Raw genomic sequence first — 18,522 nt, forward strand, 5'->3', positions numbered from 1 at the left:
CCCGCCCACAGTATCACCCCTCACAGTTTCCTCAACAGAAATGGAGGACAAGCCTGAGAATGTGATATCATATCCAGAATTTGTCATGGAAAAGATCTGTCCATCAATGTGTGACTTGTTCCACGTATCAGTGCCATTCTCTGTCCAGGAGCCGCAGCTGTGCAGGCCCCTCCCACACAGTCCAAATCTCACCGGAATCAAATCCTGCCGTCCACATATTCCACTGACGCTCAAGGTGCAGTTGAACATCCTTGACTTCCAATGTCTTTAACCCACGGTGAGGTGCCAGTTACATGCAGCACTCACAACACCAGCACAAAAGCATCAGAAATCTACGAAAGCATTTCTTCAACGGTGCCATGAGGTGGCCCATTTGGATCAATGTCATGGACCAGGTCCAGCAGCGTCTTCTTTCTTCAAACCGGATTGCATTCTTGACTCATAAGCCCCCCTGAACCCAGTGTTCCAGGACCCAGGTATCTTAGAAAAATTGTCCTTCTTTCCAGCAAAAAAAAGGAAGGAAACAGCAACAGCAGCGTCCAGGCATTTGCAGCCACCAGCAGGAGCAAGCAGCAAAAACAACCTGCAGCTGTGCTGTGAAGTGCTCTCACAACTAACAGGTCAATTCCTTATTAGAAATTGCCTTCAGCTGTGAAGCTAGAGGCTGCTCACAGTTAAAGGGAGTTAAAGTGACTGTCAGCATATAACCAAGAACAGGGCTCTGTCCTGGAACCATTTGGTAGGACAGACGACAGACAGCAGCTGTGGTTACCCCTATCCACAATATTTAAAGGTGACTTAAAGGCCTCATGGACGAAAGGCCCCTCAATAACCCCCCCACCCGGCCCAGGCGTGACCGCCGGCCTGGAACGCTTCAGTGTCCCGACCAAGCACAACCCCCCTGAGGAGTGTGCCCCCCCCCCCCCCCACCACCACCACCACCAAGAGTCTGTTCCCCTTGAGCTTGGGACAAACTTCCTGAGAGGGTGGAGGTAGGTTTGATCGAGGTATTCAAAAGGGAATTGGATTGCTGTCTGAAAAGTGAGAACATTCACGGTTCGGGTATAAGGCAGGGAAACAGGATTAGGTAGAATGTTCTTTCAGCGAGCGGTGACTTGATGGGCCTAATGTAAAGCTTCTGTTGCCAACATGACTGGTGAATAGAATGAATGCTGCAACTCAGAAACAAGCCATTCGCTACATTAAACATGCACTCGTGTTTTTCACCGATACAGATGAATTATACAGATTCCCAAAGAGAAATTTACTTCCTTCACAATATATTAAGACTTACATTTCTTGCATCTTTCACAACTTCAGAATATCGCAAAGTGCTTTACGGCTAATGAGGCACTTTCAAAGTATAGTTATTGTTGTAATGTAAGATTGTGGCAATGTTTTTGTTATTGTTTTTTATTTTTCTTTCTTCATCCAATGAAGGGGCAATTTAGCGTGGCCAATCCACCTACCGTGCACGTCTTTGGATTGTGGGGGTGAGACCCACGGAGACACGGGGAGAACATGCAAACTCCACACTGACAGTGACCCGGGGCCAGGATCGAACCTGGGTCCTCGGCGTAGTGAGGCAGCAGTGCTAACGGCTGTGTCACATGCTGCCCTTCTAATATGCAAATTTGCCAGAAAGTGATCCTGCCCAAAATGGGCAGGATTCACAATCACGGTGCCACCGTGCTGCCCGCTATTGTTGATTGAATGATAAAGGTTGGCCTTAGTTTAACATCTCATCCAAAAGATGGCATCTCTGACCGTGCAGAATTCACTCTGTAATACGCCTGGTTCACTCGACTTGAACCCACAGTCTCCTGACTCAACGATTAGAGTGCTACCACCAAACCACAATTGGCACTTTTAAGAAGACATTTTTAACATTAGTAAGCATGGATGTTGCCCGTGTAAACCATTTTGAGCATGACGAGACTTGCACAGAGTACAAAATGTAAAACATAAGAACTCCTGGTCCCAGTTGTGTTAGTTCTATATTTTTAACCATTGGATTCTAATTTTGAGCAGAAACCAGGCAGAACGGAAGTTTAAATGAGAGTGACAAACCAATCACTCTCCTTCTGCCCTGTGACCTTTGTTTTCCTTGGACCCTGAGGTGCAGGCTTGACTCAAATGGGTTGTCTCATATCTAAATGCAAAGTGGGGTTCTCTCATTTGGACAGTTCCTCAGATCCATTGAACGGCCTGGGAGCTGGAGCACAGGCCAGAAATAATAATTACAAATGCGGTGGTGTGGCCCCTTTGAGGGACTGTGACCGGATCAGGGCCTATCATGCGTGAGCGTGCGAAACCTGACCAATGGGGAAAATGTGCGGCGCCCTAGGAGCACGAGTCGTCGAGTGAAGAGCTGTCTCAAAGACCTCGGGGCCTGTGTATGGATTATCCTTTTCCTTCTTCTCAATAAACCCATTTTGGTGACGCAAGAAGCCTCCGCAGTCTTGCCTCGCGTCATCACAACAAATCTCACCTTTTGTGAGGCTAGAAGCACCCAGAGAGCGGGGCCCTGCGAACATTAATATTAAAGTTTATCTCTTCACACATTAATTTCAATTGATTCTCTTTGTAATTCTGTGCAATCCCATGTTATTCTCACTATTCTCCTGGGAGAAGGAGAGACTTGATCGACGTATTAGAAATCATGAGGGGTCTGGACAGAGTATGAAAAATGAAATAAAAATCGCTTATTGTCACATGTAGGCTTCAAATGAAGTTACTATGAAAAGCCCCTAGTCGCCACATTCGGGCGCCTGTTTGGGGAGGCCGGTGCGGGAATTGAATCATGCTGCTGGCCTGCCTTGGTCTGCTTTAAAGTATGCTAAACCAGCCCCTGATAAGGAGGGAGAAGATGTTTGCATTGGTGGAATGGTTGGGACCGAGGACACCAAATTAAGTTGATTTGCAAGAGGAGCGATGGCGACGTGGGAAAAACCTTTCTTTTTAATGAAGGGGGGCAATTGGGATCTGAAAAGCGTTGCCTGAGAATGTGGTGGAGGCAGATTCAATCAAGGCTTTCAAAAGGTAATTGGATTATTGCGTAAAGAAAAAAGGTTTGTGAGGCTGCAGGGAAGAGTCAGGCCAATGGGACTTGGTGAGATGCTCTTGCAGAGAAGCAGCACAGGCAGGGTGGGGGGGCTGAATGGCCATCTTCTGAGCTGTAACCATTCTAGGATTGTATTCTGCACTGTGTTTCTGCTGGAGTGCTTCCTACATTCCTGAGCCTTGTGAGTCAATTAGATTTTCCCCATTGTCATTAGAACAGTAGATACAACTGGAATGCATTCAGCAGCAATATTATCGAACTTTGGTCAAGTTACTAGTTGGCCGATACATAACTGCTTTAAGTGTATTATTACTGATGTGTCACAATCGTCCGATTTACAACCATTTACATTAACGAAAACCTATTTACCATTACCAATTTGTGTTGAATTGTTCTCACTGCTGGGGTTCTGAAACACAAGGGAAATATTGGGCATGATCGACTCGAATGGAAGCAGAGTCCCAGAGCTCGGTCAGCAGGTGTTTCCCAAGGCTGCACTTAGTCCCGTTTTCTGAACTGAGAAGCTCTGCTCGCCAGAACCCCTCAGTACAGGGACCCCCCCCAAGGTGACTGCCGAACCCGCCCAAGCCCCAACTCACCAATAAGGAGCTCCTCTGCTCTCCCCCCCCCCCCCCCCCACAGCACCCATAGGCCTGATCCCTGTCATGCAAAAAGTGCCAGCTTGGCACCTTGCCAGGGTGCCCAGGTGCCAGTGCCAGGGTGCCCAGGTGGCACCAACAGTGCCAAGGTGCCACCCTTCCCAGAGGGCAAGCACCTGGGGGCCTCCGATCCCTTGGGAGACCCCCATGAGTGTCATTCTATCTGGTCCCCGTCTGTGGAGACCAGCACTGAATAGCACTCGCCCGAGGTCTCCAAGGCGAAGGGGGTGGACCCCACACCCTGGATATATCTCATGCACGCATGTTAGACTGTCTTACTCTAATATGCAGATTTTAAAAATAAATACATTTAAAGTACCCAATTATTTTTTTTTCCAAATAAGGGGCAATTTAGTGTGGCCAATCCGCCTATCCTGCACATCTTTGGGTTGTGGGGGTGAGACCCATGCAGACGCTGGGAAAATGTGCAAACTCCACACTGACAGTTACCCAGGGCTGGGTTTTGAACCCGGGTCCTCAGCGCCGTGAGGCAGCAGTGCTAACCACTGTGTCGCGTGTCGCCCTTCTAATATGCAGATTTGCCAGAAAGTGATCCCGCCCAAAATGGGCAGGATTCACAATCACAGCATCTCACAAGATCGCGTTAGATCTTGCGAGGTGTGGCGAGCCGGGTAGATCCTGGAAGAGGGATCTCCTGACATCCACCGGCCGTGCCGAGCTGCTTTTCGGTGCAACGCGGCCGGCAGATCTCGTGCATAGGTTTAGCCCAGTTCCACTTCTCAACATTTTAAATTTTGGACTATTAATACAATTCTTCTTTGAACCTTCTCAAATGCATTGATGCTCTGTTACATAACAGGACCAAAACTGAATGCACGGAGAACGTTTATGTGTGTTCTGCAGTCTGGTTAAGTTAAAATATGAGCATGCAATGTGGAACAGCAATCCAAAATAAGGTATCACCACATTTTACCATTTCTCAGCCTTGGACCAGTTCGGGAGGTGTGAATATAAAATATAGCTACAGGAAGCATGAATACGTGACTCTTTTACAGCTCTAACCCCATACCTCGTCTTATGACCACAGATTTGCATAGCTACCCATTAACGGTAAATGACATAAATGTGGTTACTTTGCAATCTTCTCTTCATTGTCCATAATGACTAAATTGCAACAGTGAATCCTGTACCATTTTTAAGTGATGAGTTTCATTTGCAACATTATGAACCTTCACTTATCTAGGAAGCGCGTTTTTAAACCTTACCCTCCCCCACACTGAAGTTTGTAGTCCAAGCATACAATCCACACTTCAACTGCAAATTATATTGTATCTATTCTTACTTTTACAAGTGGAAAACTATCTCTTGTTCTACCTGATCAGCTTAACATGTTAAATTTGATCTCCCCCATGTGAATGATGAGTCTCATGTTTATTCGTTCTTGGGATGTGAACGTTGGTGTCCTTCTTTCTGTTCTGTCGGTGGGAAGGCCAGTATTTATTGGCCATCCCTAATTTCCCTGGAACAGGTGGTGGTGAGCTGCCTACCACATTGTTGGGCTTTGGAGTCATATGTCGGCCAGGCTGAGTAAGGATGGCAGGTTTCCTCCCCTGAAGGGGATTAGTGAACCAGATGGGATTTTGTGACGACCCAGTAGGATATACTTAATTTCCTGAATTTAAATTCCATAGTTGTCATGGTGAGATTTGAACTGCAGAGCATTCGTTTCTCGATTGCTAGTCGATTACCACTGTGCCACAATGCAGGGGATGATCGCATACGGAAGGATATGAGCCTTTGTGGAGGCAATTATAGAAAACAGATAGGAACAGAAAGAAATACAAAACAAACAACTCACAGTTGGATCAAGGCATGAGACCCATCTACATCGAACTCTTCATTTTCTAAATCTGACCATCCTGCTATGTTTAGTCTGTAGGAGCCATACAGAGAAAGTGTTGTCAAAAGCTCCATGCGAGGCTATTTATTTATTAACCTCTGGATCCAAATGTCCTTCAGCAGAATTCTTTTTGGCAGGAGTCCCATGAACGAGCATTCACGTGTGAAATCTGTTATCGTTATGACTTCCGCATTGAAACCCCACCATGTTCAGTATAAATTGCATATGGCACTCGGAATTTTTTCCTTTGCAGGACAAACCTACTCCGTCAGTATTGTACAGATATATATGCTGTCAGTATTGTACAGATATATATGCTGTCAGTATTGTACAGATATATATGCTGTCAGTATTATACGGATATATATGCCGTCAGTATTGTACAGATATATATGCTGTCAGTATTATACGGATATATATGCCATCAGTATTGTACAGATATATATGTAAGAAACTTTTGTAAGGCGTGTACATTCTAAATCACCATGTCAGCTGCAAAAATTGTTATTGCCCTCTTCTGTAGTATATGGTACAAAGGCACTGGCTTCATGCACTTTTACAAACAATGTCATGTAAAATAATCATTCCTCATGTCTCAACTGAGCACACACCATATATTCATGGATTTTTAATAAGCCTTGAGCTTCACTGTTGCTAGAAGTACTATGTCAAGCTGCTCGATATGCCAAATCCTGCTTTGTTGGTCTAACTGTAAAACCAGCCAATTAAACAATAAAGGACCATACTTGTCAGTCAAGTACTTCACATATTGAAATTAAGCCTCAGTGAGTAGGGACAAAGATGTTAAAAATTGAAATCTCTCCTCATTTGGGTGCATAGTCAAATATATATGGAGGAACACTTCTGATTTGTGAGGATTAATAATAATTAGCTGAGATTTTCGTGGATTACATATTAAAGTACTGTGGATCACATTCTCTTCACTCCTGTGCACACTAACAAGAATTAAAACAGGGCCAATTGTTACCTGCCTCAAGGGCGTAAGTGGCTCACAGGGTGGGTAAAGACGCTGCCGTAGCTTTGTGCAGTAATATCTGAAGCCCAGGACGGAAAAATCATCAGCAGTCAAGTTAACTGCAGTTCTGAGTGTCTACGCTGAGTATCTTCCAGGCAGCCACTGAAGGCGTTCCAGAAATCAGCATTCACAATGTCACTGAATCTCTCCACCACAAGGCCAAGCAATTAATTAAGGTCAGCATCAGCTGCAGGGACAAAGTTTTCTACTGGCTGACATACCGCCCACAGTTTGCGTATCACTCAATGTGTAACTTCCAAATAATCCAGGACCATTTTGGAATAGGAGAGATTTCCATATCTTCTGTGCGACAATGCTTTGCAAGTAGCAACACTGGGTGTCAATTAGTGTTATTCAGAGAATGCACCGGATTCAATTATACTATGCCAGCCCGGTGAAAGTAAGTTGATCAGACAGAACGTTTGCACAGAAGACTGGCTTCAATGAATCAAAAGATATGCACAGTGCCCATGGCTGTTGATCCCCTGAAGAGTCCGTGTCTACAGTTGCAGCACTGAGTATAATGATCCCCATGTGAGAGATGAGGGTGCTCATTAAGCAAGCTTGCAGCCTGCACAAGAAATGTCTCCTGTAGTGATCTGTACATCTGTACATACATCTGCACATACACCAGGGACTACAGACAGATGTAACAGCCACAGCATCACTGGAGGGCAGCATCAGAGATGGGTATAAAGGGTCCAGCCCAAGGGAGGGTCCGCCTCTTTCAGAAGCACAGGGCTAGTGAGCAGCAGCAGACAGAGAGCTCAGCATAGGCAGCTTACCTTAGCTTCACTGGTCATACCTCTTTTTTTTTAATAAATATTTTATTGAAAATTTTTGGTCAACCAACACAGTACATTGTGCATCCTTTACACAATATTATAACAACACAAATAACAATGACCTATTTTATAAACAAAAAATGAATAAATAATAAATAACAAAAATGAAAACTGTTGCAACGACCTATACATATTATACAGTATATATTAACAACCCTGAGAGTCCTTCTGGTTCCTCCTCCCCCCACCCACCTCTTCCCCCCCCCCCCCCCCCCCCCCCCCCCGATCCTGGGCTGCTGCTGCTGCCTTCTTTTTTCCATTCCATCTATCTTTCTGCGAGGTATTCGACGAACGGTTGCCACCGCCTGGTGAACCCTTGAGCCGACCCCCTTAGAACGAACTTAATCCGCTCTAGCTTTATAAACCCCGCCATGTCATTTATCCAGGTCTCCACTCCCGGGGGCCTGGCTTCTTTCCACATTAACAATATCATGCGCCGGGCTAAAAGGGACGCAAAGGCCAAAACATCGGCCTCTCTCGCCTCCTGCACTCCCGGCTCTTGTGCAACCCCAAATATAGCCAACCCCCAGCTTGGTTCGACCCGGACCCCCACTACTTTTGAAAGCACCTTTGTCACCCCCATCCAAAACCCCTGTAGTGCCGGGCATGACCAAAACATATGGGTATGATTCGCTGGGCTTCTCGAGCACCTCGCACACCTATCCTCCACCCCAAAAAATTTACTGAGCCGTGCTCCAGTCATATGCGCCCTGTGTAATACCTTAAACTGAATCAGGCTTAGCCTGGCACACGAGGACGACGAGTTTACCCTGCTTAGGGCATCTGCCCACAGCCCCTCCTCGATCTCCTCCCCCAGCTCTTCTTCCCATTTCCCTTTTAGTTCATCTACCATAGTCTCCCCTTCGTCCCTCATTTCCCTATATATATCTGACACCTTACCATCCCCCACCCATGTCTTTGAGATCACTCTGTCCTGCACCTCTTGTGTCAGGAGCTGCGGGAATTCCCTCACCTGTTGCCTCACAAAAGCCCTCAGTTGCATATACCTGAATGCATTCCCTTGGGGCGACCCATATTTCTCGGTCAGCGCTCCCAGACTCGCGAACTTCCCATCCACAAACAGATCTTTCAGTTGCGTTATTCCTGCTCTTTGCCACATTCCATATCCCCCATCCATTCCCCCCGGGGCAAACCTATGGTTGTTTCTTATCGGGGACCCCCCCAAGGCTCCAGTCTTTCCCCTATGCCGTCTCCACTGTCCCCAAATCTTCAGTGTAGCCACCACCACCGGGCTTGTGGTGTAGTTCCTCGGTGAGAACGGCAATGGGGCTGTCACCATAGCCTGTAGGCTAGTCCCCCTACAGGACGCCCTCTCTAATCTCTTCCACGCCGCTCCCTCCTCCTCTCCCATCCACTTACTCACCATTGAAATATTAGCGGCCCAATAATACTCACTTAGGCTCGATAGTGCCAGCCCCCCCCTATCCCTGCTACGCTGTAAGAATCCCTTCCTCACTCTCGGGGTCTTCCCGGCCCACACAAAACCCATGATGCTCTTTTCAATCCTTTTTTAAAAAAAGCCTTCGTGATCACCACCGGGAGGCACTGAAACACAAAGAGGAATCTCGGGAGGACCACCATCTTAACCGCCTGCACCCTCCCTGCCAGTGACAGGGATACCATATCCCATCTCTTAAAATCCTCCCCCATTTGTTCCACCAACCGCGTTAAATTTAACCTATGCAATGTGCCCCAATTCTTAGCTATCTGGATCCCCAGGTAACGAAAGTCCCCTGTTACCTTCCTCAACGGTAGGTCCTCTATTTCTCTACTCTGCTCCCCTGGATGCACCACAAACAACTCACTTTTCCCCATGTTCAATTTATACCCTGAAAAATCCCCAAACTCCCCAAGTATCCGCATTATTTCTGGCATCCCCTCTGCCGGGTCTGCCACGTATAGTAGCAAATCGTCCGCATACAAAGATACCCGGTGTTCTTCTCCTCCTCTAAGTACTCCCCTCCACTTCTTGGAACCCCTCAACGCTATCGCCAGGGGCTCAATCGCCAGTGCAAACAATAATGGGGACAGAGGGCATCCCTGCCTTGTCCCTCTATGGAGCCGAAAATATGCAGATCCCCGTCCATTCGTGACCACGCTCGCCATCGGGGCCCTATACAACAGCTGCACCCATCTAACATACCCCTCTCCAAAACCAAATCTCCTCAACACCTCCCACAAATAATCCCACTCCACTCTATCAAATGCTTTCTCGGCATCCATCGCCATTACTATCTCCGTTTCCCCCTCTGGTGGGGCCATCATCATTACCCCTAACAGCCTCCGTATATTCGTGTTCAGCTGTCTCCCCTTCACAAACCCAGTTTGGTCCTCGTGGACCACCCCCGGGACACATTCCTCTATTCTCATTGCCATTACCTTGGCCAGGATCTTGGCATCTACATTTAGGAGGGAAATAGGTCTATAGGACCCGCATTGTAGCGGGTCCTTTTCCTTCTTTAAGAGAAGCGATATCGTTGCTTCTGACATAGTCGGGGGCAGTTGTCCCCTTTCCTTTGCCTCATTAAAGGTCCTCGTCAATACCGGGGCGAGCAAGTCCACATATTTTCTATAGAATTCGACTGGGAATCCATCCGGTCCCGGGGCCTTTCCCGCCTGCATGCTCCTAATTCCTTTCACCACTTCTTCTACCTCGATCTGTGCTCCCAGTCCCACCCTTTCCTGATCTTCCACCTTGGGAAATTCCAGCCGATCCAAGAAGCCCATCATTCTCTCCCTCTCATCCGGGGGTTGAGCTTCATATAATTTTTTATAAAATGTCTTGAACACTCCATTCACTTACTCCGCTCCCCGCTCCATCTCTCCTTCCTCATCCCTCACTCCCCCTATTTCCCTCGCTGCTCCCCTTTTCCTCAATTGGTGTGCCAGCAACCTGCTCGCCTTCTCCCCATATTCGTACTGTACACCCTGTGCCTTCCTCCATTGTGCCTCTGCAGTGCCCGTAGTCAGCAAGTCAAATTCTACATGTAGCCTTTGCCTTTCCCTGTACAGTCCCTCCTCTGGTGCTTCCGCATATTGTCTGTCCACCCTCAAAAGTTCTTGCAGCAACCGCTCCCGTTCCTTACTCTCCTGCTTCCCTTTATGTGCCCTTATTGATATCAGCTCCCCTCTAACCACCGCCTTCAACGCCTCCCAGACCACTCCCACCTGGACCTCCCCATTATCATTGAGTTCCAAGTACTTTTCAATGCACCCCCTCACCCTTAGACACACCCCCTCATCTGCCATTAGTCCCATGTCCATTCTCCAGGGTGGGCGCCCTCCTGTTTCCTCCCCTATCTCCAAGTCTACCCAGTGTGGAGTGTGATCCGAAATGGCTATAGCCGGATACTCCGTTCCCCTCACCTTCGGGATCAACGCCCTTCCCAGCACAAAAAAGTCTATTCACGAGTAGACTTTATGGACATAGGAGAAAAACGAGAACTCCTTACTCCTAGGTCTGCTAAATCTCCACGGGTCTACACCTCCCATCTGCTCCATAAAATCTTTAAGTACCTTGGCTGCTGCCGGCCTCCTTCCAGTCCTGGACTTCGACCTATCCAGCCCTGGTTCCAACACCGTATTAAAATCTCCCCCCATTATCAGCTTTCCCATCTCTAGGTCCGGAATGCGCCCTAGCATCCGCCTCATAAAATTGGCATCATCCCAGTTTGGGGCATATACGTTTACCAAAACCACCGTCTCCCCCTGTAGCTTGCCACTCACCATCACGTATCTGCCCCCGTTATCCGCCACTATAGTCTTTGCCTCGAACATTACCCGCTTCCCCACTAATATAGCCACCCCCCTGTTTTTCGCATCTGGCCCCGAATGGAACACCTGCCCCACCCATCCTTTGCGTAGCCTAACCTGGTCTATCAGTTTCAGGTGCGTTTCCTGTAACATAACCACATCTGCCTTAAGTTTCTTAAGGTGTGCGAGTACCCGTGCCCTCTTTATCGGCCCGTTCAGCCCTCTCACGTTCCACGTGATCAGCCGGGTTGGGGGGCTTCCTACCCCCCCCCCTTGTCGATTAGCCATCACCTTTTTCCAGCTCCTCACCTGGTTCCCACGCAGCTGTATCTCCCCCAGGCGGTGTCCCCCCCGCCCATCCCCTCCCATACCAGCTCCCCCCTCTCCCCAGCAGCAGCAACCCAGTAATTCCCCCCTCCCACCCCCCCCGCTAGATCCCCCGCTAGCGTAATTACTCCCCCCATGTTGCTCCCAGAAGTCAGCAAACTCTGGCCGACCTCGGCTTCCCCCCGTGACCTCGGCTCGCACCGTGCGACGCCCCCTCCTTCCTGCTTCTCTATTCCCGCCATAATTATCATAGCGCGGGAACCAAGCCCGCGCTTCTCCCTTGGCCCCGCCCCCAATGGCCAACGCCCCATCTCCTCCACCTCCCCTCCCACCATCACCACCTGTGGATGAGAGAAAAGTTACCACATCACAGGATTAGTACATAAAACTCCTCTTTCCCCCCTTTTTAACCCCCCTCTTTGCCCCCCACATTCGCCCCACCACTTTGTTCAAACGTTCTTTTTAATAACCCGCTCATTCCAGTTTTTCTTCCACAATAAAAGTCCACGCTTCATCCGCCGTCTCAAAGTAGTGGTGCCTCCCTCGATATGTGACCCACAGTCTTGCCGGTTGCAGCATTCCAAATTTTATCTTCTTTTTATGAAGCACCGCCTTGGCCCGATTAAAGCTCGCCCTCCTTCTCGCCACCTCCGCACTCCAGTCTTGATAAACGCGGATCACCGCGTTCTCCCATTTACTGCTCCGAGTTTTCTTTGCCCATCTAAGGATCATTTCTCTATCTTTAAAACGGAGGAATCTCACCACTATGGCTCTGGGAATTTCTCCTGCTCTCGGTCCTCGCGCCATCACTCGGTATGCTCCCTCCACCTCCAACGGACCCGCCGGGGCCTCCGCTCCCATTAACGAGTGCAGCATCGTGCTCACATATGCCCCGACGTCCGCTCCCTCCACACCTTCAGGAAGACCAAGAATCCTCAGGTTGTTCCTCCTTGCGTTGTTCTCCAGTGCCTCCAACCTTTCCACACATCGTTTCTGATGTGCCTCATGCGTCTCCGTCTTCACCACCAGGCCCTGTATGTCGTCCTCATTCTCGGCTGCCTTTGCCTTCACGACCCGAAGCTCCCGCTCCTGGGTCTTTTGTTCCTCCTTTAGCCCTTCGATCGCCTGTAGTATCGGGGCCAACAGCTCTTTCTTCATTTCCTTTTTGAGCTATTCCACACAGCATTTCAAGAACTCTTGTTGTTCAGGGCCCCATGTTAAACTGCCACCTTCCGACGCCATCTTGGTTTTTGCTTGCCTTCCTTGCCGCTGTTCTAAAGGATCCACTGTAATCCGGCCACTTTCTCCTCCTTTTTTCATCCGTATCCAGGGGGGATTCCCTTCTGGTTTACCGCACAGTGTTTTTAGCCGTCAAAATTGCCGTTGGGGCTCCTATCAAGAGCCCAAAAGTCCGTTTCACCGGGAGCTGCCGATACGTGCGACTCAGCTGGTCATCGCCGCACCCGGAAGTCCCACTGGTCATACCTCTTGACTGTATTATATCTAGTTAAGCTCTGGAAACAGAACAAACCCATTGAATAAAGTATTTGTGTTAACTGGAAGTCTACAATCTTTATTCAGACTTGGAGAATATCTCCACTCCTTAGATAACTCATGTGGATAAATAACGTTAGAAGGTGCTGCTTGCCTCACAGCATTGCAATGAAACGGTGTATTGGAGGAGCAGGAGGCACAGGAAGAAGAGATGGAGCGATAGGCCTAAGAAGAAGACCTCATATAATCAGCAGCAGGAGTTCAAGCCTCAAAGACCCAGGGAGTGAGAGGGCACCGGAGACAACTTTATTCACTGAGGCCTCCCTATGTTTTAGATAACTTGTTTTATTTCCTCATTGACATAGTACCGTTAACATAATGGGTGGGATTCTGATCCCACCTCTGACAATCAGATTTCCCATTGAATCCGCCCACGCTGCCGGGAAAACCACGGTGGGGTGCTTTGTCTGGACCAATGTAACATTCTAAAGCACTTCACAGGAACATTATAAAACAAGATGTAGCACCGAGCAACATGAACAAATATTAGGTCAGACTACAAAACTCATGGTCAAAGAGGTAGATTTTAGACAGTGTGCTAAAGGAGGAAAGTAAAGTGTAGAGGTGGGGAGGTTTAGGGAGGGAATTCCAGGACTTGGGGCCCAGGCAACCGAAGGCCTGGCCACCAAAGGTGGAGTGATTATAATTGAGAAGACACAAAAATTAGAGGAGTGGAGGTATCCCTATGGCAGTGTTCTTCAAACTCGGGGGCACGACCCGCGGGTGGGTCGCGGGCGGGTGTCGGGAGGGTCGCGGAGCCGTCCTTCGCGGTGCTTCCAATCGCGCAAATCCTCGCGCAGCAGCCGGCATTTGATAATGGCGGCTGCAAGCGGCCTTTAAAATGGCCGCGAATATGTAAAATAAATTCACCCGCATTGCGCATGCACACACGAACAACGGGCTCGCATGCGCAGTGCGGCCGCTATTTTTTTAAACGTTCGCAGCTTTTTGTTTTACAAGTTCAGGGTTTTTAAATTCATTTTATTCATTTAATTTTTATTTTTTTCATTTATTTTATTCATTTTATTTTATTTTACAAGTTGGGAGGGATTTTATTCATTTATTTCATTCATTTAATTTTTATTTTTCTCATTTATTTTTATTTTTTTATTTTTTTACAAGTTTGGGGGCGTTTGTTTGATAAAATTGTACAGGAAGAAAATGCAGAACTTTGGACAGATTGAGACTCCATACTTTCCGACACCGGAAGGCTTCACCTTCATCCAACAGGTTCCATTGGAGGAGCGTGTACGAGGGCCAAAGGGACCAAAACCATTTCCTCCATTTTTATCAGCAGCAAACAAGGTAAGAGAAAATAGTGGGTTGCGAAGGTCGGCCAGGTTGGGTCCCGAAGGTTGGCCGGTTGGTAAAAATGGGTCCCCGGGAAAAAAAGTTTGAAGAACACTGCTCTATGGGGCTGGAGAAGATTGCAGAGACAGCGAGAGGGCTGGGGTAGACTGAAAACAAAGATGGGTTGCCTTTGCATAGTGTAACCATGTGATTATGAAATCATTGGTTATGTCAATAGCAGGCTGCCTTTAATGAATTCTAAACTTATGTCCTCAAATTACCCTGCTGTTCCAAATCAGTGGATGCACATTCAGAATATAACTCCTGCTGTTTTATTACTGAAATGCTAGTGCTTCCCGAGTATTTAACGTTTCCTTTGTTCAGAATGGTGCCAGTGTCACAGGTCATGCCTGGATGGGAGTTGTGCTCTGTTGTGCACTGTCTGGTGAAGCAGAGCTCTCAGAATTCCAGCTTGCATCTGTTCAGCTTTGATGATTTTGTGGAAATGGTAGTTTGAATGTAAATTGGCCGGTGAGGTCCGGGTAGAATTAAACTCTCCTTCGCTGCTTTGCATCCTACCTATATCGTCGGGTTTCATTTGAGCTGTAACTACAGGCTTACCGAATCACAACCAGTTGAGAACAACACTGCAGTTGGAGACAAAATGTATTTTGAAGACATTGAGGATTCTCCCTAAAGGATGCCAGTATGAACTTTATGCAGTGACCTCTGCAGTTGTAAACGGTTCTGGTACTTATAGGATAGCAGAATTCTTAACAGACTGTCACCCACCTGTTACCCTCACTGCCTGAGAGATGGAGTCATGGAGGCTAACTAGTCTACTTGGTGAAGTTGAGCAGATGCAGCCAGCTAACCTCCGAGCCGACCCCATTTCTTTGATCCTTTTGCCAGAACCATGCTGCTCAATATCTGCAGCAGCAATGGTCCAGTCAGTAGGACTCTGGCCTCCGAGTCCGCAGATTCAAATCCCACTCCAGGACTTGAGTACAAGAATCAAGCTGACATACCGGTGACGCACTGAGGGAGTGCTGCGCTACTGGATGAATGAGATGCTAAACTGAGGCCCCGTCTGCCCTGTCAGATCACTCTCAAAGATCCCTTGAAGAAGAGCAGGGGAATTATTCCCAGTGTCCTGGCCAATGTTTATCCCTGTGTCAACATCAGGAAAATTGATTGGTTATGATCACATTGCTGTTTGTGGGAGCTTGCTGTGCACAGATTATCTGCTGCTTTTCCTACATTATAATTGTGATTGCACTTCAAAAGCACCCATTGGCTATAAATCACTTTCAAACATCTGGTGCTCATGAAAGGTGCTATATAAATGCCAGTCTTCCCTTTTATCTTTGTTCCTCCTAGCAGGAGCTCAGCTGGTCAATATTTATCCTTCAACCCACAGCACTAAAGTAACTGACTAAATCTGGCTATTACCTCATTGTTATTTGTGGGACTTTGGCTTGTCCACAATTGTTTGCTGCGTTTCCTATGTTAGAACCATGAGCAGATCTCAAAAGTACTTCACAGAGCTTTGGGTGTCCTAAAGCTTTGTGAAAACTGTTATGTAAATACAAACTTGTTCTTTGTTAAAGAATCTTTAGCTGATAACTTTCCTGCCATGTCGTGCACAATCAAAGAGCTTCACTTTCACTCGAGCTTCATTCTTAGGCCAATGCTTGAAGGAGAAAGGAAAGAGAAAGAGAAAATTTTATAATTCTGATACAATGAATACTTTGAAAAGCGGTGATTGTTGTCACATAGGTAAATGCAGCAGTCATTCTAGTGTGTAGTAAAACCTCACAATAATAATGCGATGAATTGGTCATGTTGGCTGAGGAAATATGTTGGGAAGAACACTGGGAGTTCTTCTTGCTCATTCTTAAATATAGCCCTTTTGGCATCAACCTGCCAATTCTGATGACAATGTAGGTAATACCTTTCCCTCCCTAGCAGCACTGTGGGTGTACCTACACCATGTGGACTGCAGCGGTTCAAGCGGGCAGCTCATCTGCCACCTTCTGGAGGGAAATTATGAATGGGCAATAAATGCTGGCCCAGTCAGCAGCAACCCCATCCCGTGAATAGAATTTTATAAACCTAACGGTATCTCAACGAATAGTCCCGTTGTTAAGCAGCATCTGCAATTAGATTTTGGTTGATCGGTGCTACTGATTTGGAAACTGAAGTCGAAATATTCTGCTGCCCCAGTAATGCTCTTGCTTTTCAATTTGATGTCAGATTAGGTCTCGTCAAAAAGTAGAGGAAATCAGGTTTGCAGATACTTCGCATTGCCAGCAATTGAATGATGTTTCAACAATAACAACCACATGTATTTACATCGCACCATCAATGCAATAAAACCTCGTGAAGCATTTAGCAAAAGCATTATAAAGCAAAACTTGACAACAAGCCAAATAATATAGGCAGCACGGTAGCACAGTACTGTTGCTTCACAGTTCCAGTGTCCCAGGTTCGATTCCCGGCTTGGGTCACTGTCTGCGCGGAGTCTGCATGTTCCCCCCGTGTCTGCGTGGGTTTACTCCGGGTGCTCCAGTTTCCTCCCACGAGTCCCGAAAGATGTATTGTTAGGTGAATTGGACATTCTGAAAACTCCCTCTGTGTACCTGAACAGGCGCCGGAATGGGGCGACTAGGGGCTTTTCACAGTAACTTCATTGCAGTGTTAATGTAAGCCGACTTGTGACAATAATAAAGATTCTTCTCATTATTATAAGGATATATTAGGGCTGCTGATTAAAGCTTGGTCAACAAGACAGGTTTAAGGAGAAAAGAGAGAGATAAAAGTTGAAAGGTTGAGAGAGGAAGGTCTCAAGCTAAGGGCCTGCTAAGGCACAGCCACCAAATGGTCGAGTGATTAAAATCGGGGATGCATCCGAGAAGTGAGAATTAGAAAAGATCAGATATCAGAGGGTTAAGGGGATGGAGAAGATTACAGAGATAGTGAGAGGCAAGGCTATGGAGGGATTCATAAATCAGGTTGAGAATTTATAAATCAAGACATCGTCTAACCGGGAACCAAATTAGTTCATTGAGAATAGGGATGATATAGTGAAAGGGGCTTGGTCTGAGTTAGGGCACAGGGAACAGAATTTTCAACATCCTCAAATTTACAGAGGATAAAAGCGGGGAGGAACCAAGGACTTAGTCGGAATAGTCACATGTAGGGATAATGAATGCATGGATGGGGGTTCCAACATCAGTAGAGTAAAGGCAGAGATGGGGTTAGGGCATGTTATGGTGTGGAAATAGGCAGTCTGAGTGATGGCGTGGATGCGTGGGGTTTAACGTGACACGAAGGTTTGAGAGAGAAGGAGGAAGTCAGTGGCTTGAAAACATTAATTGTGCATTGATAGAGGTGTGGTCATTGTTAAGATACTTCACTATCACAAACTTTTAATCTTCAGGTGTTGCCAACCTGTGGACTGCCAAAGGGCCCTGCACAGACTTCCCACTGGTGAGGCAACTCATATCACCACCTTTTAATGATTACATATTAATATTCAAAATTTAGGTTCAAGGACAAGCTGTGGATATCCCCAAACAGATGATTCGTTACAGGTTACTCAAATACCATATGTACCAAGTAAACCTTTCAAAAATGAATGTCGAAATGGTTTTCGGAAAGAGCTGAAAAGGAATAAAGAATGTACACCGCTGTCAACTGTGACTGTAAGGTAAAATGCGTTTCTAAATAATATTATTTTGCAAGAAATTCAAGATAATCACAGAAAGTTATACAATAAAACGGAACATTTTACCAATCTATCAAATTAAGAAGTTAAGGAAAAATTCGTAACAAATTATAATTTTCAATAATCTGAGGTTTTTTTTGTGTGGAATTCAATCTTGCGTGTTGGTGATAGATTCTGTACACAGATCACCTTTTATATTGCTCATTAGATTATCCTTCACACGTGTTGATGCAATAATTTGCACAGAAACTTTGCTATCATTCTTTTGGCAAATGGCCATCATAAATTAGAACTGGTTGCCATTAATTCTTAAGCGTCAATAACTAGTTTCTGCTCTATTCTGGAGAGTAAGGATTAAAGTTACAGTAGGGCACTGTTTTTA

The 18,522-nt window shown here is 46.7% G+C and overlaps 1 protein-coding gene across 1 annotated transcript in view; it reads left to right on the forward strand.

Moving 5' to 3' along the window:
• Window positions 1–18,522, forward strand: part of LOC140425568 (uncharacterized) — a 199,478-nt gene that overhangs the window by 123,544 nt on the left and 57,412 nt on the right. Inside the window, exon 3 of the mRNA XM_072510004.1 lies at window positions 17,960–18,122. Within this exon, the coding sequence (XP_072366105.1) occupies window positions 17,960–18,122 (163 nt within the window). The remainder of the gene's footprint in view (window positions 1–17,959; window positions 18,123–18,522) is intronic.

The sequence above is a fragment of the Scyliorhinus torazame genome, chromosome 6 (assembly GCF_047496885.1).
Source record: "Scyliorhinus torazame isolate Kashiwa2021f chromosome 6, sScyTor2.1, whole genome shotgun sequence".
Taxonomy (NCBI): domain Eukaryota; kingdom Metazoa; phylum Chordata; class Chondrichthyes; order Carcharhiniformes; family Scyliorhinidae; genus Scyliorhinus; species Scyliorhinus torazame.